Below are 27939 nucleotides of genomic sequence, written 5' to 3' on the forward strand. Positions count from 1 at the left end.
TTCGTCACGGGAAAGTACCGGTTGCGGGAGAGCGGGCGGGAGGGAGGGAGAGGCGGGCGGGGGCGGGGCAAACCTAGGCCCCGCCCCCCGCGGCGCCATAGCAATGGGGAACGCCGCGCGCTGCGCCCCGCCCCTTTCTGTTGCTGTGACCGCGTACCGGGCAACTACGGAGGTGGTCGTGTCGCGGTTTCAGGTGAGGTGGGGGGCGAAATGCGGGGTGAGGTGCGAGCTGAGGTTCGGTGAGGCGGGCGCCGGTGCTCGGCTCCCCTGAGGCGACCCAGCAGCCGCGGGCCCTGCGGCCGGGCACTGCCCCTAGGGTCACAGCAGGGCCCTTCCCCCCCTCGGCCCCCCCTCCCCTCACACACCGGTAAACCCTCCCACAGGTATTTGTAAATCCTCCCAATGTTTTGCCTGCAGCAGGATTAGTAGATAGTGGAAACCGTGCGGTAGGCATGGAGTTTCACCCTGAGGAGGGTCTTCCCTTGGCCTTAGCTTATAAATCCCAAATCTAGAAACAGGCCTGGAAGCCAGCTGGGGCTGTGCACTGCGCTCGGGAGAGCTATTGACAGAGCTCTGAGGCTGAGGCAAAAAACAAGGATAGGGTAAAGGCCAAATGAATTAATTATGTTGGTCAGTTTTTTGCTGGCTGTTAAAGTGACCTCAAACCAGAGATCAGTTTCAACCTTTTTGGATTTTGTTTGGTTTAGTAGAAAATAGTTGTGTTATCTTCAGCATGTGCTTTCTAATGCATCTATAGGTGTTCCTGTGTCTTCAGTGCATATCAGGATATATTAACCAAAGACAGAATCATTACGATACAGCAGTAAGGTAAATTAAGAGGCATAGCAAGCCAGGCAGGGGCATTTCGCACTCTGCTGTTGACTTTCTTTGTAATCACAAGCAAAGCACGCAATCCAGTTTGCTTCAGTTTTTCCTTCTGAGGAAAGGGATATCTTTTTTTTTCTCATATTGGAAACAGCCTTGGATGAAAAATGTTATGCATGTGCCAAGTAGTGCTTCTTATTCTACCTTTGCTTTCTGGCCTTTACCTTGCTATTTTTGTCATTTTGTTGTTATTCTCTGTTTAGTAGACTGGAAAGAATTCTAATCGTTTTGATTATGGTTCTTTGAAGGTTCACTTATACACTCTTCGGATGAATTAAGGACCAAGACTAGGTTTTCTGTAAAGAGTGAAAGGCTCACTTTGGTTAAGGATTCAGAAACTTCTGCTGATGCCAGGCCGTTATGTTGAAAGAATGCCGTACAGTGATGCCACAGAAAAGCCACCATTGTTCAGGTAGAGAACAGCATAAAAATGCCATTATATTATTCATGAGTATAGGTCTGAAGTTGTAAGATTTGCACTGGGAGCTAGCCAGACACCTGAATTCTTGATCACAACATTAATGACTTGTAATAGACTGTCTCCTTGCCTGATGTAAATTGGGTATAATGAGCTCCTGCCTCTTACAGTGCAGGTTAACAGGCTAATATTTGCAATGGCATACATCTTGTATGGGTTTTCTTTTAAAAAGAAAGTGTATGTCATTTTTGTTCAAAGCAATCTAGTTACATACCTGGTCTGATAAATTTTTTTGAACTATATTTTAAACTATTTTAATGGTTTACATGGTGAGGCAGTAATGATTATGTAATAAGCAAGAAAAGAAATTGGTCTGTCCATCTTTTTCACCCTAACCATTCTGCTGACTGATGACACTCTTATTCTTGCTTCCTCCAAGGAGAAACACACACAGTGCCCCAGCTGATGAGAAGAGCGGTGGGCAGATAAAAACAATTTCCACATTTCTTACTAGGTTTTACTTACCAGTTGGTAGATTTGTATACCTTTTAGAGATAGTATGATTATCTTTGTAGTTTACACATACCAAATGTAGCAGTTATTGCTTTTATGCCATCATAGCAGATTTGAGGTTGTGACCAACCCAGGCTAATCTGTTCAATTAATCTCAGAAGAAGCAACATTTATTCTTTGAAGTTAGAATGAGTCTTATGTTAACTTAAATGTTAGATTTTGCCAATTAAATTTAATCTTATACCCATTGCAAGTCCCTCCTCTTACATATTTATTACAAATCAAAGCTTTATTCTCCTTCTGTTTCAGAGAAGCTACATTTCAAAAGGCTTGGAAAAGTGTAGATATAAATCCACCTGAGGAAGTCAGAGCCCTACCTGATTTTGTCGGTAAAATTGTTCTCCTTTAATGTCAGATATTTTAATTTGCTTTCATAGGAGGCACCATACATATAATGGTTTTAGCTGAATCAAGGTATAAAATCAAGCTCAGAAATGACCTGACACATTTTTGATGATTTGTAGGTAATTCTGAGGATAAAGAGTCTACTCACAGAAAAAACAGTTGTAAAATTGTCAGTCAATTACAGCATGTGTTTAGATGGTAAATTCCAGTTACGACGTAAGCAGATCTCATTCTTGGAAGTTGCAATTTTTTGTATCATACCTGGAATTACTTCATAGCTTCCATGTTTTTATCCTTCTGAAAATCACAAATTAATGAAATAAAAGGAAATTTTAAAATATGCTTTACTATTTTTAACCTACATTTGCATACATTTCCCATCTCGTGGAAAGCTGTTGTGCACTGTAATAGATGCACAAACTACAGAAGTCAGAATGTGGATTTAGTGATTCATTGTGCATGCGTTATATATTCTGCAGCAACAGTTCCAAGCTACATAATCCTCACTTCTCTCTTGGCAGTTCCTGAGAAAGCGGGGAGTAATATCTTGGAACGCTTGTCAGAACGCCGGCGAGACCGTCATTATGAAGCAGTAAACTCAATGGATCATGAGCTTGACTGCATTGCCAGGGTAAGAGTGGATTTTGTGATCCAGATAGAGTACCATATTAAGGTCAGGGCCTAATATTCAAGAGATAAGACTGACTTCCTTACCTTTTTAGGAAATGGAACCCTTCTTTTTGGAATCTGGAAAATTCCTTCTGACAGAACTGATGGAATTGGATACAAAAATTGAACTTCATTTTAAAAAGATTGAGTGTGACACTGCTCTGGAAGGTTTCTCAATTGAAGTAAGGCCGCTCAAGCCATTGCTTCATCTTCAGTTATTTGTAGCTGGTCTGCATAACATAGTTTCTTATGTTTTGCTGTAGTTTTAACATATAAATGCTTCTTTTTTTTTCTTTTTTTTTTGTTTTTACATTTACTTTTCAATGACATTGACAGAAAATCCTTCTTGCAGGGTTTGGAAGAATTGCGGAATATCATCCATCAGGAATGCTTGACCAGAAGGAAGTCGATTAAGAAAACTATTGAATCCTTTAAAGACGCTGAAAAGAATCGAGCTAATAAAGTGAGCTGTAGCCCTAATAGCTGTTAATTGAACATAAGGTTGTTATTTGCTTGTAATGCTGGATGCAGAGCAAATAGCTTGTTTCCATGGGAGTCAAAGGGGTCTGCCAGAGGTTCTGTTGTGTAGGTGATTCCAGTCTTCTCATCAGTAGATCATTCTCTCATTTTATACCCACATAATCAGAAGAAGATACTTCTTTTCCAGTTACAAGGTCTTTGTTTTGCCCACAATTACTTGTACTAAAGATGCAAGGTATATGTGAGCTGCTTTTACCTTTCTACAGGGTTATTTATGTCAAACTGTCATCAGGTCTAATGTTATTTTGTTGGGATATAATGAATCTGCAGCTGAGAAGGTGCACAGGTGTGCTCTAACTAATTTTAGTTTGGGTAGACTGGGTGCCAGTGGCAGATGTGCTCCAGTTATGTAGGCTTCAGTCTGACCTGTCAAAGTCATTGGACAAACTGTAAATGTTTGGATAAATAAATGAATAAGTCCATAAGGAAGTCCTTGCTGCTTTGTCCTTGTGGGTAAGCAAAGGCTATCTGTTACACCTGTGTCAGTTTGTCCTGTCTTTGCGATGTAGACACGATGAATAGGTCCAACAGTATCACCAGTAACTTTTGTGCTTGATTAGATATGAAAAATACCAGAGATTACCATTTTTGCTTCAACTTCCTGTCTGCCTAAAACAACCACTGGTGAATTCACTACAGATATTTGAAAGGAAGTTGGTTTGATTTTTAAATTCAGCTTGAAGCCTGTCTGCACAGCACTCAGTTATCACAGATATTAAAGACAAATCAGTTGAGTCGCAACAAATGGAATGTTTCAGTTACTAGTTTTATGAATAATTTAAAAAAACCTGTGTTTAAGATATGTAAGATAGATATTTTAAGATTCACTTCTCAATCTATCAATTCAATTTATTTCAATGCAAAAAAATGTCTTGTTCATATCATTGCTTAACTTAGGAACCTGACAGTTGAGTTATACAGATTGTTATTCTTTTATTGCACAGGTAACAGATGTACTGAGGAAGTATACTCTGATATTGGAGCAAATTTCCTTCTTCTTGGCAGCTGATGTTCACAGGTTCATGAATGATAAGGCCATGGTAAATCTTTCATATTGGGAGTCTGTTTTAACTACAGTCTGAATATTCTCAGAATGTCTTTCTTTTTAACTGGAATTCGTTATTTCTGCCTATCAATCACTGCAATATAGGAGAGTTTTCTATTTTGCAGGGTATTTTTCATCATTTGTATTCTTTTTACCTTGCTTTACATAGAACAGGTAATTATTATTTTTTGCATGTTACATGCTGCTTTTATTCCTGTTTGTATTTTTTTAATATGCAGACGATTAACAAACAACTCTTGGCTAATCAGAGGACAATTGCCAAGCTGTTCCATAATTTGATGAAATCAGAAGTGAATAAGGAATTATTACATCAATTGAAATGGGAAAATAGAGTTAAGGACTGGAAGCTCATCCAAAAGAACTGTATAGTTCAGAGTTTCAGGTCAGAGATTTTACAATTACATTTCGGAGTATGAATAACACAAAGTGACTGGTGTTCCCTTGTGTTTTTTTGTAAACAGTAATGTTTTATCAGAAAGCTAAAAGAATTTGGCATTCTTTTTTTACCTGGTATGTATAAAACATATTTTGTATTTGTATTTCAAACGTGAATTTTTCCCAAACATATACTTACTTCAATGTATTCTTCCATCCTACAGAGAATTTATGGCAAATGAAGAAATACAGAATCCCCCAACTGTGAAAAGAGAAATGGAAAATATGATAATGGATCAGATTGTACTTAGTGGAAAGAGACTGGAGTTTTTGCAGCAGCTTGGGTATGACAAAAGAGAGAACAGGAGGAAAGGAAAACAGAATTCTTTTTAGGGTTAATGAGAGACTTGACTATGAAATACACTTTGCTCCTTTTCAGTGTGTGATTGTACAATGCAGCAGTAAGGCAGGGCCTAAACTTGTTTTGTAAAGCACTTTTTAATGGAAAAATGCATTACTGGGTTTTAGTGCACCAGTTACACTAAATTGGGGGTGACTGAGGGCTAGAAATGCAGGAACACAACAGTTAATGTTATTAACATTTGAAACAGTAGAAAGGGGCAGACAAGGATGGGTAGATAAGTAAGAATTGATGATCTTGTCATGGCATTATTTCTGGGGGGGAGTTTAATTTGTAAAATGAATCAAAAAGGACTCTTGATAGAAATCTAACAGTGCTATGTTTGAACGTCTGTCCTGACAAGAAGATGGTTTGGGTGCAATGCATTACCATATTTACAGTTTTTCTTTAATAAACATGTAGCAACAATAGATTACAGTTAGTTTCTTGTCAGTAAATATTGGCCTTGAAAAACAGCAGTCATCTTGTTTTATTTTCATTGCTGATATGGCTGTAAGTAAAATAAAGCACAGTAGTATGGTTACTCCAATTCATAATCCCATCAGTTCTTAAAGGGTAAAATCATATTTGAAGATATCTGACTCTTGTTTCCTATTTCGATAGTGATTTATTCCCTCCAACACACACAAAAGCTGAGATAAATGAATGGTATGGATCTTTCATGAAGTTAAACAAAAGTATAGGTAAGTTGGGAAATCATAAAAACAGTCTGGAATTCAAGCAATCCTTTCATTCTGTTTTCTAGGCAGTAATGAAACAGTTGCTTTGAAAGTATATGTTTGCTATATGCTTTGTTCCATGTGCCTGCCTGTACTTTCTAAGTTGCTCTGAGCTAGCAATAGGACCAAAATAAGCTGCCTGTTGCATCACCTCCCTTTTGCCAGCACAAGCATTTTTGCATGGTGAGATCTAGCAGGATCTGACTTGGTTAGCACCAATCTGGGGAGAATAGAAGGTTAATTTTAATGCAGATTGGTTCTCAATCACACAAAATTACTCCTTTTTTTGCATGATCAAAAAATCTCCTCTTGGAGAATGAGAGGGGCAGTATTTGAGATGCTTCCTTCCTCTGGGTCCTGGCTTTCTCTCTGTGTGTCCACCTTCTGTTTCTGCAGAGCATATCCTGTCTTAATGTTTGCAGCCTGTATAGTAGCAAAGAAGTTGCTAGTGATTGTAAATAACTCACTACTTTTAAGCATAATGATAAAAAGATGTGTATTAAACCATCTCATTTTATTGGTTGACATTACTGGGATATATTACCTGTGCTGAGACTCAGCAGAGGTCCTCTGGCATGTTTCCATTTCACACTGCACTGTGAAATACAGAATCTTTACAATGGTCTGTTCTTCCATATCCTTCAGATACCCACAACATGGAGTGTATGATGAAAATACGCGTCCAGTATGAGATGGTCCAGCAAAAATGTCTGGCAGAAGTGCAGTTATGCAAGGTTAGTATCATAGCTTTGCCAGTTCTTGGAAGGACTGTTGGCAACAGTATAGAATGTGTTTTTACAGGAATGCGTGATTGAGGATCCACCAAACACTGAGATAACAAGTGAAATTACTATTTAACCTCTGTCTTATTCTGTTAGAATTTTGTTTCACAGTAGCATGTGGTATTTGTACTTGAAGCGTGTAAAAGCAGTAACAAATGCCAGTAATGACAGGAGTACTGTCCCATATGTAGGTGCAGGACGCAGGGTCAGAACCTTCAGCCTTTGTGCTGATTATCTTGGGAAAAAAAATCCACCTCTCTGCCTCAGTTTCTCCCTTTGTGTCCAAATCGAATTGTACTATTTACTAACATAATGTGAGATCTAAGGGATTGAATATGTCTCTACCCACTCACAAAAGAAGAAACACTGAGTTTAGCCATACTCTCTAAAAGCCACACAATATTTGTTATATTAATGCATGCTAATAATTTGACATTCTTTTCATTTAGAATAAGCTGTTGAATCTGAATGTTTGCACAGAAAAAGAGGCTGAAGAAACTGTGAATTCTGACTTCCTTCACTTGACTGAGAAACTTAAAAGTCGGTTTGAAGAACTGGAGTGTATGGATGTACGTTTATTACATTTATTTTTATTACTCTCTGGGAGTAGTCTGTTCTTCCTGTGCTGCTGCCTGAAATGCCATATGCATCTTAGGCTGTTGATGGCATGTTGGAAAGAGGTCCATAGTCTGACTGAATACCTGCCCCACAAATAAAAAAAGTTTGGTTGTGATTCAAGGAGAAGAGTACATAAATGTTTGGTTTATGTTTATAATAGGTTATCAGGGATGAATTAGGTATAGCCCATCCTGCCTGGAGGCAGAGGAATAGATTTAAATGATCTCCCGGATTTCTTTGGATCCTGTCTTTTAGGATTCCATGCATGAAAATGACTGGGAAGTTGTTCCTAAAGTGATAGATGGCCAGATACTTCAGGGTATATGCAGAACTTGTTGATTCTGTGCTTTATGTACCAGAAGAATAAACAGAAGTTTTATACTGTCAGCTTCTAGAACAAAAATCCACATTCTTATCCAGTTTACTTGGACTACTTTTTCCCCTTGAAATAGAAGAGACAGTGTTGAATACTGATAGCATACTTCCAGGCAGCCTTTTATCATGTCCTATGTCCCCTTACTCATTCATTTCACTTTCCAGCAAACAGTTTTATAGTAATTGCTTCACTTAAATGTATTTCTTTAGAGAGACTTTCAGGAGCTGGCCAAACACAATGAGCAGAATTTTAGAGACTTGTACAGCTATTTTCAGGAGGTTATCAATCTCTGGGATGTCCATCAACTTAAACTGTCCCAGCAGCAAGATGAACTTCAGAAGAAACTAGATGACTGCAGATGGAACCAGGACAAATTAATACAGGTATAAACTTAAAAACAGGGATGTGGTGTGATGTAAAGAAAGGAATTCTTAATGCAGAGAACCCTCTGGAATTCAAAATACCTAGTATAAAATTTAAAACATGATCTTTGACATTTTTACTGGAATTTCTCCAGGGTAGGTTCATTCTGTCAGGTACATTTTTTGCTAACTGCTTGATTCACACTTAATGTACAGTCATATCTTATTCTTGATATGGCAATGGTGATAAAGATTGTATTTTGTGTATTAAGTCACTGCAAGTTTCTATTACTCGTAAGATCTTGTGCAGGTATAGAGTCTTGTTTGTATGTCAGGTTCTCATATTACGGGTATAATGTGCAACTTGGGGTGGCAATGTCAGAGATGTTCATTATCTATGAAAAATCTTCATAGAAGATGAGTTTTGGTAAGGTAGCTTCCCTTCTTGGTGTAGAATATATGTACATAATTAAATTATTTGTATCCTAAATAGTTATAAAGCATTTTAGTAATTACTAGATCATTTTTACTGGGTTCTTTTTATGTGGCCTTAGGTGAAGGAAACTAACCTGGATATAATTTTGAATAAAATGAGAACAGCAAGCTCTGAAGAAAAGCTGAAGAAACATTTGGAGAAAGCCCTTTCTTGTTTAGATGGCATTAGAGCTAGGTATGAATTTTGTAGTGCAAACTTAAAAAGTAAAGCATATTTGAACGTTGGTTGTACTGCTTAGGTGTTGTTTATGCTGTAGTGGGAAGGCATGGAAGAGACCTGCTTGCTACTTCATGTAAGAATGTAAAATAAAATAAATTCCATATTGAACAAGGTCAAGGCAAATAATACCCACATTTTAGAAGTAGGACTAAGGAAGACTGGTATAATTTAAAAAAATATACCAGATTGGTATTCTTATGTAGTTTGCCATGTCATCCATGCCACTGGCATAATTATTTATTTAGAAGGTAAAAGTGATAGTTCAGATTCTTGAATCACAGGGATCAGAAAGTAGGTCTGTGCCCTCACCTGTGCTCACAGATATGATCTCTTTCAAAGGTGCAAGGACTAGAAGTTAGTAATAACTTTCAGATAGCCAAAGTATGTATTTTGCTAATCTTTCTGTGACATTTCTCATGATCAGGCATTTGCATCTTAAAAGTCACATCAAAATTGGGACATACCACTCTCCTTGCTGGAGTTCTTAGCAAGAGGTTTGAAGATTAAGTAGCCATAGAGGAAGCAGTTATATTTTCCCACCCAGAAGGTCTTTTCTGTCTGTTAGATCAGAAGCATATTAGGAGAGTGATATGGACCTGAGAGGAGATGCACACACCTAACACTGTAATTGTGTTTAGAGCCGTTGGTTCAGTACTCCTTATATTCATTAGGACAACTTAAAAAAAAACTCCAAAGGTAACATACCTTTTTAGGTGAGTGAAAAATAGAGCAAGAGGTTGCAGAGATGGAATGTAATCTGAACGTTTGAACACATACATAAATTCCCCATAATGATCTTCATATAGGAGACAAAGCAAATGTAAATGAACACAGGTGTGAACACTGATTTTTTCTTGAATCAGGACTCAGCTTGAACTATTAGTTTTCATTTCTAAGTGAAATGAAAATAAACCAGAAAAGCTTCAGTCGCACCTGAGCATGACACAGAACTAACATGTAAAAAAGTAATTTGACCTCTCACTTCTAATGTTCCTTATGTAAGCACAGGTCTGGCATTTGGTGTTGCAGCACAAGCAAGCTATCAGGCTGCAACAAGGCTTTACCATCGGTCAGATTCTACTGTCTGTACTATAGCACCTTCCTCCAGAGGCCAGACCATCCTACTCCTCCCCCATCTGAACCTCTCTCCCACACTCCTCAGGGCTATTTAACTACTTAGCAGGAATGAGTTACAGCTGCACATCATCCATGTCAATCAACCCACTGCCTTCTCGGCAAGGCCACAGCTGCATCTTACCAATGCCAATCAACCCACTGCCTTCATTCCTCTACAGTCTGGGATGGTTTCCCATCCAAAATGAAAGATCTGAAATACTTTATTGTGAATATTTCTTAACTTTTGTGCATTTGTATATTTATAATGAACTAATCTCTGCTAACATGCCAGGATGTGTTTGTATTCAGGCTAAACAGTTATAGCACAATGTTCACCCTAAAGGTTTTATGAGATTGGTTGTAAAGTTAGATTTGGAATGAAAGACATTGTAGTCATCTTTCATTTTATTTCTATACATACCTGAGTCTCTTAAACAGTGACCTTAAATTTGACAGGTACAAGGCATTCAACCAAGTTCTAATGGATGAAGTAATGGCTTACCCAGAAACTGTTTTGCAGGAATTAATTTCTTATAGTATATCCATCAGCCAGTATTTTAATGTGAAGGAAATCTTCAAACAGGTATAAAGAAAACAAACTTCTAGTTTAAAATCTTACTGGTGTATTCATTTTTCACTTTGGGGAAAATTTACGTTAGCTTTAAAATTTAGATTATATGAACTAAAACGTTGTTTTGGCCATAGGACCAAAGTGCTTTTGGCAGAAATGGGGGGGGGGGGGAACACAAACCCTTTCTTTGTTCCACACTTATAACTCTGTCCATGTTACAAACTGCATTTCAGCAAATTCACTTGCCTTTTAAACAGAAAACTGCAAGGTAACAAAATTATATTAATCAATTTGAGTGTTATAGCTTCTTTAGAAGTGATACATTCAAGGTTATCATATCTTATTGAAATAGATACATTTTAAGAAGGAATATGGATTTCTTATAAGCAAGCAAATCCTTAATTTTAAATTGTGGGGGGTTTTTTTTGTTGTCTTGCTTTTAGAACTTGCAAGGAAAGGTGGACTCCACATTCCAAGATCAAGGTAATACCTCAATGACACAAACAGATATTTTTGCTTGCTTGCTTTTCAATCTGTATTTCTTTGGATAATGACCAGTAAAACTCTGCTTTAACTGGACAGAACTAGTTAAGGCTTCAGAAGCTGAACATCTGGTGGAGCAGCAAGCTGAGAGCATTGTGCAAAACGATGAAGGAGAGGAAAAGACAGACAGTTGTCAACAAGAAAATGAAGAAAGAAACACAACTGAGAATGAGGAGGCCTTTCCACAGGAAACTGAAGAAGCAGAGGAAAAAGAAGATGGGGAGAGTATGCCTCATGAAAGTGGAGAAATTAAGCATGCAGGACAGGGTGTTAGCTTTACACAGGTAAGTGAACAAGAGAATAAATTTGAAAGTGAAGGGATCTTGCGCAAAATAATGATGAATAGGAAGTCTTATTTTGCTGAGCTAAGTCTAAATTCCTTAAAATAGATTAGATTTAGTTTGTACACAAAGCATACAGGAGTCATTGTTTTCATTCATTTCTGGACTATTAGGGCTTTAGATCCTTTTTATGGGCTAATGGAGTGTATAAAACAGATTACAACCATTCTTTTTGCACTGCTTTTACCCTTGTAAATAACTTTTGCATAGTTGTTTTTTTTTTTGAAATATCTTTCTTTCTTTCATCATAGTATTCTTAACCCATGGTGAATGATTTAAGCTGTATTTTTATTTAAGTATTATTTTTTCAGGTCTTTAGTTACATGAATTTCTTACTATAACAAAAATCTTTTAAAACATTGGTGACTCTGCCTATTGAGACTTACAAGCATATTCTCTGTATGAATTTTGTCTAAATGGAGAATAAGAACATGATTCTTAATATCATTAGGATTCTTCCATTAGCTTGTGCACTGTTGATTCTATGCTTATACCTTTAAAGGTAACAGATGATGATTTCCAATTGTTTCCTAGGCTATGTTCAACGACAGCAAGGCAGAAAGCTCTGAAATTGCCACTGAGACCTTTTCCACTTCTAGTGGAAATTCTTACACAGTTCTTGGAGTTGAAGAGGCAGAAAAGACTGACATCCCAGAGACTTATTTTACAAAATATGAAAAAAAAGAATCACTTCCTATGTACCTGAGAAATGTACTTATCAAAGAAACAGTGTTTGTAGAGCTGAAGAAACGGTTAGTAGAAGTGTCCCTTTAGGGAAGAGAAAAATTCCAGCTGTTTGAAAGAAACATTAAACTAAAGATGCAAAAATTACCTAATTATTTTGATGTTATTCCTCTTTTTAAATTGATAAACTTAAGAGAAATTTTTTATATTGCTTTTCATCCATGACTCTAAGTACCACATAAGCATTTACCTGTTACAGAACATTATTTAGTGAGAAAACATATTACAGAAAGGCAAGTAATTTGCCCAAATTCCCTGCAGAGCCATGAAGGTAAAATTCCTGGTACTTAGGATATGCAGCCAGCTCAAAATCTCTACCAATATTGTGCACATGGTAATGAAACCATACCTTTTTATAGTCAGAAGTTAAATTCTTAGATTTAATATATTCAGTAAATTCCTATTTATTACTTACTGTTCCTTACTGTTTTCAATCATAGGATTCGCCTCTGCATTTTTGAACACTTGGAGAAATGGTTTGCAGAGTCCTTGTCCAACTCTGGTGCCTTTGTAGCTGCCAAGCAAGAGGAGCTGTATTCTAAACTTCAGCTGCGTCTTCACTTGCATCAACAAAGGCAGGAGGATATAAAGACAAACATCTATGATCTTAGAGCTGGTAGTCACTTTTTTTACTCTGAGCATTACATATCTTCATTTAGAGATGACCATAAGTAGACCAAAATCTATTTCAGTGTCAGTTGACTCAGCAGCAGAGGACAAAAAGAAGCAGTTGAGCGTCTGCTATTCCTAGTATAATGTTACTCATATATTTTTAAAAAGACGTTTCTTTCCTATAGCTCATACTGGTTTGTGCTATGTCATGTTTGGAAAATAGCCAGCAGTGCCTTGATCAATTACTTGATTTTAAAAGATGTAGAACATTCAGTTCCTATCATCAATATTTGTAAATCCTTATTCTCCTTGAAATTATTTAACAAGTTTGCAATGTACGAAAAATAATTTTAAAAGTGTTGCAGAAGAAGGATTAGCAAGTGTTGAGAGAGATTAAATGCCAGGGCTTGTCTTCTGAATACAGGAGAGGAAGGATGTAGCTCTATGAAATTTTACTGAGCAGCTACAGATTGGCCACTAACCAGAACTCTTTTTTTTTTTTTTTTTTGTATGAGAAGTGTCGGGTTTTTCTGGTGGAAAAAAATTGAGACAGGTTTGTTGGTCTTTACATATAAACCAAAAAATTATCTTTTGGGAGAACAGGCAAATAATTTTTCAATTCCACTTTTTCCTGCAAAGAGGCCAGGTGCCTTTTCTGACAGTTTTCTTGAGGCTGATGAGCTGGCTTTTGACTTGTCCAGCTGTCATTCCAGAAGGGAGACCAAAATTGATTTCCCCCTCCACCCAAAATAAGGCAAAGTGTATTTTCCACTAAAAACAAAAAACTCCTTTACCTTTACTTTTGTTACAAGGCTGAGAACAAAGAGATAATGGAGATGACAGCAGTGACCAAAAATAAAGGAAAAAGAGAGCTTAGAGCAGAAAAGACATTTGTGATTTGAATGGATTAGGAGCGGCCAGGGATATATGTCAAACACAGGAGAAAAGTCAAAGAAACAGAATCAGATGGATTTTATTTGTATGTTTTAGACTCTCTGAGATCTGGCCGTTTATTTTACTGCTGCTTCTGATAACAGGTTGGCTGGTGGTTGTGATAGTCCTCAGTAAACAGGGAATAATGACCATATTGTAAAATTTCTTCTCAGCGGAGCTGTTGCTTCACAGAGAGCATCTAGAGTGCCACTGTGCAGCAGTGGTGGAAGCTGTGGAAAAGGAGAAAGCTCAATTTCTCAAATTTCATGATTACCAAAATAACATCATCAAAAACTTAAATTCACGAATCTGTGACATGGAGTCCACCTTCCTCAATGCTCCTATGACTCAGAAGTAAGTGTGCCACAGGTGTTGCTGGCTGTGAATTTCCGTAGGTAAATAGTCCTGATTACCATCTGAGATGTTCCTGATTTGCATTCTGAATCTATTTTGTATGTCATTATTTCTCAATGAAGACTTCTTCATGAAACCTTAAGAAAATGTAAATAATTTTTGTTTCCTGTATCTCTCCCTGAAGAGATTCAAATCAGTAGTGAAGGGATGACAATTTTCATATATTTTCAAAGTGCTGGCAGTCTTAAAGTAGAAAAGATGTTTCACCTGTTGAGATGTTATCCAGTTTACTGAACCTGCACAGTAATAGCGATTGGTTTTGCAGGATACTCTTCAATCGCATCAGTTGCTTGCTGATATCTTCCAAGTGTTCAACAAAATAAGCACAGTTCAGTGAGTTGCTCTCAGAATAGTAATACACTCTTGTGTTCTCAGATTTTGTTCATGTCTTTACAGCCAGCAGTCTGAATCATGATCTATGCTCCTCTTTCTATGTTTTCCCTATCTTTTATTATTTGCTGTTAGGTTAGTTTCTTCCAGCAAGAATCTGGTCCCAGAGCTCCGTAATCATCTGGAAATGATCCAGGTTTACCTGAAGAGTTACCAGAAATATTTGGAGGAAGCTTTAGGAAAATTAAGGAATTCAAATGTGAATTTTCTCAAAGCTTGCAGGTATAGAGATTTCATGGGAGTGTTGTTTATAGTTACCTATTTCTGGGCATCAGCATCTGTTGCGTGGGCAGAACAGTAAAATTAAAGCTTATTTTGTTATTCATCTAGTTTGCTATTAAACACATTTATTTTGTTAAGCCACAATTATACTTTTTTCATCACATTTGTGTTGGTAGCTATGTTTTAGAGCTGTTTAGCTACTATAGTCTTTGAGAAAAGGAGCACTTATAGCTACTTGCTTTTACTTTGCTGGTTGCTTTCAGATTATTTTTGGAGGGAGGTAACTTTTCTCCTGAGGAGGCAGTGTATTTCAGCAAGCGTCTTCAGGAAGAAAGTAAGCGTATTGATTCCTTTGAAAGTTCAATCAAGACAGACATGGAGAAAATGAAATCAAGCTGCTTGGATCAGGTGTGCAGAGTTTCATTCTTTCAAATTATGTATGATATTGGCATATTTGATGTGATTTATAATCAGCCTGCTCCCAGATTAGGACTGTAAAACTGTTCTGTGTGCAATTACATGATGGAAAAAATAAGTAGAAATGGTGAGGTTTGTTATTTAAGTTTTAAAAAATGAAAATTAATTAGTTCTGTCTCTTGTTTCTGGTATTCTTAAAGGCTACCGAACTTATCAATCACTCTGAAACAAAGTTGCGTTATCTCTTTATGAATCGAGTCTTTCTGGAGAACATCCAACGATTTTTGAGAAATCTACGAGTGCAAATCAAATCAGAGGTACAAACAGAAACATCAGAACTTTGTTTAAATTAATTATAATAATTTTTCTTGTATTGCATTGAAGAGATTTTTTGGCTGAATGCAGATTGGACAAATGTTAAGTGACTTTTTATATTCATACAAAACCTGTTTTCTGCCATTATCAGCTTAAAACTATGTTTTTACTACTGCTGCAGCTATGCTGGAACACTATGGTCTAGCAGCACATTGAGTATATACATCTGAATGGACCAGCACTTTTGTGGGGTGCAGTAAAGGACATGAAGTGTTGCTTTTGTGAATTATTTTTTTCAGCTTCTCCTCTGAGTACCAGTGATTGAGCGTTTTTACCAGTGAGTCTAGTGGTTTCAAAGTGGCAGCTCTAAAAATCTCTTGAATAGGATTTCAATTCACCAATATCTCCTTCTGCTTTAGGTAGAAAAATCCAATTTGCAGGCAGCAACATTAAACTCTGATCTGGAGGCGCTCCAGCAGAAGATAGATGCTTGTGCTCACCCTACCGTAGATAAAGAAGTAAGTTCTAATGAGCACAATATGATATTTAATTTGACTTGGTATTGATTTGACTCACTGTGCATGTTTGTATGATGTATAAACTAATCCTTTTGAGGCAGACTTATGTTTATATGCATTCAGGGGTTGGGCGAAACCAGTGCTCTATAACAGAGCACTTTTGCTCAGGAAGGTCCTGTACCTGTTTTCCTGTTTGCCAAACAAAAACCTCAGTCTCTGCACAATCTCATGGATTCCACATGTGTAAAATAAAATGACAACAGAACAGAGTCAAATGATGTTGTATGCAATGGTTACCGTATTTTAAAAGTCTGAAATAGCTAGTTTGGTAAATACCTTCTGTATTATCATATCTTTAAGGCTTTGACTTCTGAAGAGTTGTATGGTTTTGCCAAAGTAGTGTTGCAAGAACTGAAAAAGAGGAGCCAGTATCTTGACTGCTTGCTACTAAAAACAGTGAGCCCACATGATAATGTAAGATAGCGTTTAAGTTTTCTGCATTGAATTTAATGAGTGAATTTGTATACATATATGTTTTAAAGGTTTTTCAGAATCTGTGCTTTGAATTTTCAAATGAAGAAAGATGCTTCATTATGCCAAGCTGTCCAAGACATAGTAACATTAGGTCAGCTTTTTTAAGAGGCTGCATAAATCAGCACTAAGTTTACTAAAAGTTTAAGATGTGCAGCATCACAGTGAGTTACTCAGTTCTTTCCAAGAGATTATTTTCAAGGTGTAGCACTGTTCATAAATACATATTTCACAGGTTTCTTTAAGTAATGTTTTAAAAATTTAAATGTGTCCTGAAGAGATATTTTTTATCAATTGGGTTTTGGGTGGTTTTTTTCCTTCCTTGTCTGGAAAGTCTGCCTTGGTTTTGTAACCTACAGTGAATCATTGTTTTAAGGGTACATAATTAAATACTGCTTATGATAATTAGGCATCTCTACTCTTAACTACTTTTAAGCCTCTCAGAGTTGTATTGCTGTAACAACATTACTACTGGAATTACAAAAAAGTTTCAGCTTGTGAAGTACAACAGTGTAAGTCCAGGAGATCTGCTTTAGTCTTCAGTAATTACATGTGACACTTTCACTAATTGTCTGCTACAGTCCACAGGGTTTCATTTTTCTTCCCATTTCAGGAGGACTTTACCCCTCTTGCAACAGATGTTTTGTTACAAGGTCCAATTGCTGTTACCATGCAAAGAAGCACAGGTGTCAGAGCTGAGAACAAAGTGTTGGTGACGGGGCTGGATCCTGTCAAATATCCTTTGTTAGTTCCAAGCAGCATGGAAAAGCCTGCAGTTGATGATTTAGCAGTAAGCGTTATCAAAAATTTACTTGAGTAAGTACTTTTTTGCCTAAAGGTATTTTTCTGTATATTTGCTATAGATGCCTCTTCTCTTCATGAGGTTCGTAACACTACAAGGGGCTTCACCGTAGTATTTCTAAATTTATATTCCTGAAGCACATAAAGGTTTTCCTAAATTCATATTTTGTAGTTTACCTTTCTATATACAGAACTATTGAATATCTTGTTCACAGGTAATTTACCACATACTTTTTGATCCAGACTAGCTTTAAAAATCAGTCTAGCTGAGACTTCCCTTTTTAAGTACAAGATTTCTAATAGCCAATACTGCATTGTGAGTAATAAGTGACATCTAGTTTATAGCACTATGATAAATTTTACATATTACATTTTTGTGTTCTAGAGCCTTATTTAAGTTAAAAGGTGATTATGTGCTACATAGTTGAATCAACATACAAAGTGGGAAATGAACAGTATGACAAGTGTGTGATTTGCAAATAAATATTTTAATGCAGTTCTTCTTGTAGAAATTTTAACATTCCGGTTAAATAGTTAGTCCCGTGAAAGTTCTTATATTTACTGTCAGTTGAAAAAGTAATCCTATCTGCTAAATATTATCTCAAAAATTTAACTGCACTTAGCACATGGTAGGGATGGAGACCTTACATAGTTCTCTATATAGTATATAATATGGTATATAATATAAAATATCAGAGTATTCCATAGCCAGTTAGCTCTATTTTTTTGTTGTTGTTGTTTCAGAATAAACCCATCCAGAAAATCTTCAGACTTAAATAAGGAAAGAAATGATCACTCAAATTCATTAGGACCAGGTGTGCCAATATTTCTTTTAATATATTATATTCCTTTAAGTTGTAGTTCCTAGCATGTCTCTGAGCAGGTCTGGCATATGCCTTACATGCTAGTTCTGAGAGAGTTGTGCATCCCAGCTTTTTTCTTGAACATCTTTACTTCGCAATAAGATAATGATTTTTGACTCTTAACCAATGAAAGCTGCAGAACAAGAAAATCATTTTAGAGAGTACCCATTTTGTACCCACTGATAGCAAAAGGGAAAGGGGGTGGAGAAAAAATTAGAAGTCATGAAAATAGATAGGAGATCAGGGATCCTTCTCACAGTGTATTATCATTCACTCAAAGGTGAGTGCAGAGGTAACCCCAACTGCTCCCTACCCAGCATTCCCATTTCCTTATCTCTTTTCTCCAGAGCTTGACTCCTCCAGCCACTCCCAAAGATATCCTCTCTCTCTTCTGCATTCCTAAGACCCCATCACAGCAAAGACTAGGGACGTAGCCCATTCATTCTCATTATTACTCCCTGCCTTAATGTTGTATTAAATCTCCTCCCACCTACCACAAATTTCTATGACATTCCTGTTACTTATGCCCCAAAGCTCTATTGCTGTTGCCACTGCTGGGTTACTTCAGTTCTGTCTGCCAGAAATGATTGTTCCTATAGTTGAACCCTTAATGTTGTAAGGAAACATTATAGACAGACATGAGAAAACAATTATATATATTTTTATAAAAATATAAGAAAGAATTCAGTTGGCATTTATACAGTGTTCTTCATCTTCTGTTGATAAAGATAAAGCAGCTCAAATTCATCCCAAATCAAAAAAGGATTCAGCTCAAATTCATCCCAAATCAAAAAAGAAGGATTCTCACTTAAAAGTACCTGATGAAGGTCCTCAGAACTCTGCTACTCAAAGCAATGCAGCTCAGACCACCAAGAAGTCATCTGTAAAAAAAAGAATGCCAAGAAGAAGGTAAGACCCCTGAAATGAGGAATTCCACTTATAATATTCCCATGCAGAAATTTACCTAAACTTTTTCCACTGCCTCTTCTCTGCAAAATTCTTAATGCTTATTTGTATTAGTCTTCTTTCCATCTGTGCTTATCATTTGGGATCTCTTTCCTGTTTATGTCCTCATGATCAGCTCTGCTTTTTTTGTCCAGATTTTGGCTGGGAAAACATTCTTCTTTTTCTCCTTTATCTGCTGTTGTTTTGTTTTTTGAAGTTGTTGAAATATAGACTGACCCCACTATTAAATCAGTATGGCTTAACTTTCAGGTCTGGTGTCCAAATAGTATGTCTTCAGCTTAGTTCATAGATAGATGAAACGGGCTACTGTAATAATGAAAACAATAGAAAAGTTTTGAAGAGCTGTTGAGGAGAGAATCCCAAGAATTTTTTTCCATCAAAAATTTTTTTTCCACATAATACTAGTTTTAGAATTACAGTTTTTCTTCAGTTTCATGTCCATTATATGACTGACTAGCTCAAATAATCAGCCAGAGAAGGGAAATGCTTGTGGATCATTTCAAATTAATGTTTTGCCTCCCTAGGCAGCAGAAACGCACCACATCAGTTCTCAGTGACCAGAGATTCCAGATATTTGGAGAGAAGCCTCCACAATCTGAGTAAGTCTTGTAAATTTGTAGAAATAAAAGTTAATGTGCAAAAAACCCCTACCTATCTATTTCTTTATTTATAGCTGTGAACTACAGAGTTCACCATTGAATTTTGAGGTATTTAATCTTGATAGTTATGGATCAAAGTTTTTACAGAAAAGTTCCTTTTTGTAGCATAATAATAATAAATATAAAAGTGATCCATTTTGTTCTGATTAATGTCTGAAATGGGTGACCTCATTGGAGCCCATTTTGTACACTTAGAAAAAATGGGCTGGAAAATGTAAAATAGCCTGTCTTTCAGTTATTTTCACCTCTGAGAAGATCAATACATTTTATACACTACATTCTTGTGCTCAATATTACATTTATATGAATAAGGAAGGAACAAACTGTTTAGAAGGTGAGTATTAAATGGTTCCATTTTCCTTCTCCAAGAAAATTATATTTTTTCTTGATATGTGCAGTTGTACTATATAGATTTGAGATATTTCGTATGTGCCATGCAAGACTGTTAGAATTAATGCCTAAGATGTTTAAGTGCTTGGGAATTTTGTTCTAGTATTTCAAAATACTTCCAGTAAACAGCTAGACCCACCTTCAAATATTTTTGCTTTATCTAAAATGCACGGTATTTTCAATTTTTATATATATAAATATATATATATATATATATAAAAATTGGCTGAGATTGCTTTTTTCTTACAATGATGTGGAATTGTTCTCCAGTAAGCATATACAATAGCTCAGAGTCATTGCTGCTTCTGAAGAGAATCTGTACTAATGGGGCTGAAGATTCTTAGTTGTTCTGAATATTTGTGTATCTCTGAAAAATGTATTAAAATAAACCTGAACAAAATATTTGAAAAACAGTAAATATTGCCAATGGGATTATTTTACAGTGTGATTTTCTCTTTTTTTAATTTTGTTTTTAACTTTGTTTGTTTTCAGTACTTTTAAGGGGATTATTATGAATATTCTCTGGACAGGTAATAACAACTTGCTCTGCCTTGCTGAGGTAAGAAAACTCCATGTTGTTCTGTCACTTTTGCTTTCATAGGTCTAATCCTGTGTCAGCTAAATTATTTGGTTGTTTGCAAGGTTCGCATGACCATACAAAAATTTTCCATTCTTCACCAGTGCATCTAATTTTTAAATAGTGTTTGACACAGTGTGGTTTTAATCACAGGTTTCTTTATAAATATTAACTAAGCATTTCAGAATCAAAGGAAGAAAACTGGTCTCCAATAAGAGTGTGGCCGATAGCCTTAAGTATCCCTGCTACTGTTATATGCCTAGATGTGACTTGTTTGAATGTGTTATCAACAACTTTTCTTTCTTATCTTTACCTTCTGAAGGAGTTCTACCAGAAAGAGAAGACTGAAATCATAATGCGTGAAGATCTGCCAGAGACATTTGAACAATATGCAGAAGTGCTCAAACAGAATCTATTGTCATTGCAACGTCAGACAGATGATTATTACAATTCCTGTCTTAAAGGTAAATTCAGTTAAGACTTTTAATTTCTTGTGCATGTAATTTTTCAGTTATGTAAACTGAAAATTGCAGTGATTGAGAATGATGTAGCTTTCTTAATCCATCACACTCAGTGGAAAAACTCCAGTTGATTTTACTGGAAATTGGGCCAATATTGTCTTTTACATATTAGCAGCTATGAAAAGTGTGGCAGAAGGGCACATCACTTAGTTGAAAGACCTGTACAAGGTCACATATTTTAGTAAGTGTATGTTTCTCAAAGCATTGGACCTAGAAAAACGAACGGCAGGGACAGAATCTCTGAGGGAGAAAACTCTAGGTTGTTTGACCTTTGCAGTGTACATTCAGTCGGCCGAGCATTTTTTTTACTTGCAATGAATACTTCTGTGACACATAAACACCCTGTCTTTTCCAAAAAGAATTTCAGGATCAGCTGAAGTTGTTTGAGAAGCAGCTCCCTTCTGTCTCCCAGTTGGCAGTTGATGGTCTTTTTAAAAAACACGAGCAGGAGCTCAGCTATTCCACTGGTCAGATTCAGCACATCTTCAATAAACAGCTGCAAGACTGGGAAAACATGAAGGTATGTATCATGTTGGAATATATTGGACATATTGGAATGCTTCCAGTGTTAGCAATGCTAAATGCATCAGAATTATAAAATTTACTTTTTATTAATCTCACTGTTTGCTGGATTACTGACTGCTGAGCTAGCCACACATTTAGTTTCTGTGTTTGCAGTTAGTCTGTTAGTCTTCTACTGGAAGCTTGGTATTGCTAGTAACTCAGTCCCTTCTATCACTGCTTCAAGCATTGGTCTGCCTCTGTGTAATCTTGTACAGCTCTGCCTGTCATTTTACACTTAGATTTTAAACTCTCTAGGGGCTGTGACATAGTGGTATGGCTATAGAACTCATACTGTATGGATGCACTTCTTTGTAGGTACTATGACATAAGGATAATGAAATATCATTATTTACTGTCTTTCAAAAAAGAGGTATATTTTATCCAGGAGTATCAGAACTGATAAAGGAATCATAATAGAGATTACGCAGAAAATGTTACAGAGCAGTATCTTGAGATTTTATTCCTCTGAGTATTAAGTTCAATTCAGGAAAAAAGTACAAATATAAAGATATAAAAAATATCTTGTTTACCACTTGATAGGAGAGATTATTATTTGCTGACAACAAAAACCAAGGTGAGATCAGAGGCCTTGTTCTCCAGCAGATAGGCAATTTGGTATATATGCACAACAAGGTTTATTTCTAGACAGCCAAGGAATACACTAAATTTTGTCTTTCTGAATACTTTATATAAAATATGTGGGGTTTGCTTATTCCTTATTATGCCTCAATTGCACATTATTTACTTAGGGCATTTCTTTCTTCTGTATTTACCGAAAGGCTGTGCACAAGAATCAATTACATCCCTCCCTGGGACACCCAGACAACTTACTTCAGCTGGATGGTTTGTACCAAGACGAAATAAAAAGGCAAAAAGACCAAGCTGATGGTATTCGCCTCAACACACAGATGCTGCAGGTAATTGTAAAGCCCTTGCTTAGTATGGACTTAGGTGTTACATTTGGAAAGGAGAGTACGTGTTGGATACATTTTTCCTCCCTGTCAAACTGGAAAACATTTTCCATTTTAGGCAATCCTGTTTATCTTTTATGTTAGGTATTACTAGCATTAGATCAATATATGCATAACTGCATATGCACATGTACACGTGCATAGATCTATTGTGGGGCTAACTGATCTGATCTTTTGTGCCATTCAAGGAACATACTGAGGAAGAGATGACTTAGGTATTAATGGCACAATGATTGTCTAAAAGTGTAAAGTGGGAGCAACAGTGACATCCTCTGGTTAGTTATATTACTTGCAGACAACAGATGCCTGGAGGGGTTTCTCCTGTGTGCATTTCATTAGTGCGAATAATTGACATTTTTCTACACGATATTAAGAACTGGAATAAGCAGAATTTTATAGGAGAGATCCAGGAATCAGAACACTTTCCCTGCTCCATCCTCTAGGGTTCTTGAAGGTCAGTTCCCCGGCATTAAAGGCCTTTGTTTACTTCTCTCAGGCCACTTAAAATTCTATCCTGTCTGCAGAGTATATATACTTTTAATTCTGAAGTAACATGTCCTTCTCCTCTTAGCTCTGCATACACGCATGGAAACACACATTCCCTGTTTTAGAATAATACCTGGCCAGAGCACTTCCACCCAAAGTACCTGAAGTCTAAAATGGCCTTTGCTTTGGACAGAAGGATGCATTTACAGACAGCTGGTTTTATCAGGTTTAGAAGCTTAACCCAAATATACAACTACTGAGCACCTATGCACAGAACTGTAGTGTTTTGTACTTTAGGTAATCAGGTGGTGTTTGGAATACAGCAGAGAGGCACTTTTAGACCCTTTCATGTGCAACTTACAGCCTTTTGTCTTGCCTGCAGCTGCTGCAAAATGTCAAGTTTGGACACTTGTGTAGTTCTTTTGGAGCTAAACTAACAGGAGAGGAGATCAAATTATCAAAGGAATTCCTCTCATTTTTTTCCAATGTCCCAACAGGACTGTGTTGCTGAGTGTGCTCAGAACTTTTTTTCTGCGCTGGCTGCCTTCACCGAAAATCTGCTCCTGGAATTAGATGAAAGTATCACTATTGATGATGTACAAGTAGCAAGTAAGTAAAGAAGAGATTGCTTGTTAAGGCCTCTGCTTCCTTCTCAAAGATTGCAATCATCTTTCCCTAGGAAGAGGAGACTTTTATATGCTATAGTACTTTAAATGGAAAGTTTTGCATGATCAGGTATGCAAAGCTATTTCTTGAAAGTGAAGAGCATCTAGCTGCATATAGTTACTTCTAAACAATTGTATTACTGCCATTGTTTTGTTGCTGCTGAGTATATCTTCTATTATCTCTCAGAAACTGAAATACCAAGAGAGGAGACATCCACTTTAATCTGTCATAAAGAAGCTGCACTTCCTCTAGAAATCCATGAAGTTAAACAGTTAATTGAACGTGGGAGCAGGTAATGTTTGAAGATACTAAGCACTGCTTTATGTAATTTCTCTTCTCTAAACTAGTATCGGGCACTGTCCTCATGGTTTTTTGCTGCAGTTGTTGAAACTGCTGAATACTATGCTCATCATTAGTGATGTCATTTAACTAGCTATGGGACAGTTTGGGTGGGTAATGATTTTAAAGAAAGAATAGCAATGGATCCAAATAAAAGTGAATTATGTGTTGTATTGTGAAGTGATACAATTTCAATTATTGCTATGCCACTTTTAGCCACTTTAATAATTCAGCACTTGCACAGTATATTTATAGATCTGAATTTTCACTCAGAAGATATGAATTCTATTTACTGTGCAGAGATCCTGAGGTTTTCAAAGAAAAGGTGGTTGTACTAAATAATACAGCATTTAGGGTAAACCTTTTGTGGAGATGAAAAAAGTGATTAATCTTTTGCACTTTTAAGTACGAGTAACATGAATTAGTATGATCTGCTCTATTTTCTAACTTTCTCTCTCATGAGTTTTGCTTGCTTATTTGTTCTGTTTTTTAAAGGACTTGGCCAGGAATACCCATGACTACTATAACAGGCAATTCAGACTATATTCTTTGCAGAGAAACTGCATCAATTAGAACAGCTAAGACTACACTGGGCCACGTAGCAGCAGTAGAAGCAAGAGATGCTGCATATAAGGTTGGTCTGTGGGAAAGGACTGTGAGTGGGGCTACTACTGTTGTGGATTTGTCTTTTCAAGAAGAACATTATAGCTATGTATAAGTTATTAATATACACAATGTTTTCAGATCTTAAAGCCATATTAACCGTGTGTAGAAATCCTTTCTTCTGTTTGTTTCTTTGTGATGTTGTCAAAAGCAGACAGTTGGTTTCTCAGGGAACCCTCTCATTCAGATACATTACAATGGGGAACTGTTTCAGCAGAGAAGCATGGATGGCATTAGAAACAGGACACTTCATGCATTTTGGCAGCATCACAATTCAAAAAGTAGCTGCTGCCACAATGCCATTTCTATACAGCTTGCTTTCACTCATCTTTCTTTGTAAAGCCTGCAGCTCTAACCTTAGACAACAAGAGGCTGATTTTTCCATAAAAGGTGAAGGGCTGTGGGGTACTTCGTACCTATCTTAAATCCTGAACTATCACAGATCATTGTTTCCACCATAAAAATGATCATAGAATCATAGAATTGTTTGGGTTGGAAGGGTCCTTAAAGAACATCTAGTTCCAACCCCCCTGCCACAGGCAGGGACACCTTCTGCTAGACCAGGTTGCTCGAAGCCCTGTCCAATCTGGCCTTGAACACTGCCAGGGATGTTCTTCACTAAGTTTACTAGAGGAATGAACACATTCCAGACAACTCTGAGACTCTGACTTGCACTGACTATAGCTTGCAAAACAGCAGTGCTCAGCAATTAGGAAATAAATGGTCTGTGTTTATGCATTTGTCCTGGAAGTAATTGTGCTTCCAGTGAACTGAAGCAGTTTTAAAATATGTTTTTTTTAACAGGGAAATATAAAATACACTGTCAGCAGTGGCAAATGCCATCAAAACTACAAATTTGCATGAGTGTTTTATGTATCTAGTTATGGTACCTAAGCACCTGGCTACAGGACAGTCTAGTTATGGTACCTAAGAACCTGGCTACAGGACAGTTTTGAAGTGAATGCAGCTTGTCAGCAGGGTGTGATATAGTAAATGCATGCCACAGAAATATTTTCCTGAATGTATGTTGCATTAAAAATACAGTATTTTATATTTTGGAGCATATACCCTTTAATAAAGGTGCCTTGAGGTTTTCATGGTAGTCTACAGATTTCTGTTTAGGTGAAATACCTTTTTAGTAGCTTTGTAGTAGTTCAGTTCATACTGGTGATTTAGGAAGTTCCAGCAAGGGCCAGAGTGCTTTCTGTGTTTGGGATGCATGCTTTCCTCTCTATTCTCTAGAGAAGGCAGCTTTTTAATCTTATGAGCTAATAGAGGTGAGATTAAGGTCATGCATTTTTGGCAAAATTTACATTTTGCTAAAAAAATTTTGTTTCAGAAGTCTGTAAAGGGAACACAGAAGGCAGACAGTGAATAATTCGTTGTTCATATAGTTCTGTTATCAAAGGCAGAAAGTTAGTGGCCTGTATGCAATCTTCTGACACAGTGGATCAGGACCTGGTTTTAGGCAAAGTAAAATTATATTTCATTGCTACCAATTTTGTAATTTATTGTTGTTGTTCTTTATACAGAAATACAAATGTAAACTTGAGCAGCAGTTTGCCCAGATCAAGGAAGAAAGTACAGCTCAGCTGCTGACAGTTCAGCGTTGGGAAAATTGGTGGAAACGATCTGTCCAGAAGATTAAGGAATTGTACAAATGAGATCAGTCAAATTTTGCTGGTGTTCTTCTGCTCTGAACTGATGAGTTTGTGCTAATGTCATCGATGTTGTAAGATGTAGTCCAACAGAATTTTCTAATTATTTTTATTTTTTTTGCACTGAACAAATGCCATGGCAAAAGGAATTTTGTCTTTTGAAATAAAAAAATCTGACGAATGTGCTGTAAATGAAATGCAGACTCTGTGCAGTGCTTCCTAGCTGGATCTCAGCCAAGTAAAGTTAACTTGTTGTGGTGCTAGCTGTAATATGAGAATCTGAAAAGCTGGAAGCTCAAGCAGTGGGTTTGTACTGAAGTTCATGTCCAAGCCTCAGGCATGATTGAATACGTCTGTGGCATGGCGCAGTCCAAGGTTATAGTAGTCAAAGGTGGCCTGTTTAATAATGGAGTCCAGTGAGGAAACTGTTTCTTCGGCACAGATGAAGCCTTTCCTATGGATATCCTCTCTTTCTTCACATTCTGAACCACACTGTACTCACAACTCGCTACTTCAGTTTTAGAAATCTGAAATAGTTGATCTGCAAAGAATATTTTGCACAAAATGGTCTACAAGTGAGGCATTTATCTGCAGTCCAGAATGCTTTCCAAGGCAGGGCTTGAAGATAAAGTACTGCTTTGTTCTGGGAGGTCCAGCAAGTTCATTTAGGAGTAATATAGCTACTTTCAACCATATCGCCTTTTAAAAAAACTCTCTGAACAAATTCAAGGAACCTGAGTAACTATTAAAAATCTTTTAGCTGTTTCTTGTGTTTGTTAGGAGATTCTGTCGTTAACTGCAACCACATCTATTTCATTTTTGTTTGCATTCATTGTGAACCCTAGGGTTGTAAATCAGTTGAGGACAAATATGGTAAATGTCAGTGAGATGGTTTTAGATGCAAGGAGATGTTCTGAACTCATCTGGCTCCAGTATTCATGCAGATTTGTAACACAGAAACTGATGCAAAGTTGGAAAGCATCAGCTGTGCTCCTAATGATGCAATACTTCAAAATATGTGTATTACTTTTCCTGAGGGATTAGATGTTTACTCCAAAAAGACACATGAAAGTACACTATGCCTATTACAACAGCTGAAACTGCACTAAAACAACCAGAACTCCCATGTCTTTTTTTTATTCTGTGTTAATTTTACTATTCAATTTGAGGATAACTTTTATTGTCCTTTCTTCTAGCTGTTCATTATCTGTCCATCCCCATCAGCCAAGTTCTGTGCTATCAGTCTTCTGAATGCTGTGGCAGTAAGTGCGTGAGGATGGTCAG

The 27939-nt window shown here is 36.8% G+C and overlaps 1 protein-coding gene across 1 annotated transcript; it reads left to right on the plus strand.

The window, feature by feature from the left end:
• Positions 1-84: 84 nt before the first annotated feature.
• Positions 85-26852, plus strand: CCDC180 (coiled-coil domain containing 180; the record flags this gene model as incomplete). Its single annotated transcript, XM_037400143.1, is given in 38 exon segments — positions 85-193; positions 1134-1248; positions 1250-1297; positions 2126-2205; positions 2743-2852; positions 2944-3072; positions 3243-3353; positions 4375-4470; positions 4715-4878; positions 5096-5215; positions 5896-5975; positions 6657-6745; positions 7243-7362; positions 7997-8170; positions 8704-8819; positions 10437-10563; positions 10995-11034; positions 11134-11378; positions 11970-12187; positions 12620-12795; positions 13898-14078; positions 14604-14750; positions 15014-15158; positions 15368-15484; positions 15902-16000; positions 16361-16474; positions 17145-17347; positions 18077-18147; positions 18924-19104; positions 19686-19760; positions 20703-20769; positions 21110-21251; positions 21668-21828; positions 22652-22789; positions 23827-23938; positions 24182-24287; positions 24830-24968; positions 26530-26852. Coding segments are annotated over 38 exon segments (4797 nt in total), but the record flags the coding sequence as incomplete, so codon positions are not given.
• Between the last annotated feature and the right edge of the window lie 1087 nt (positions 26853-27939).

The sequence above is a fragment of the Falco rusticolus genome, chromosome 9, assembly GCF_015220075.1.
Source record: "Falco rusticolus isolate bFalRus1 chromosome 9, bFalRus1.pri, whole genome shotgun sequence".
Classification (NCBI taxonomy): Eukaryota; Metazoa; Chordata; class Aves; order Falconiformes; family Falconidae; genus Falco; species Falco rusticolus.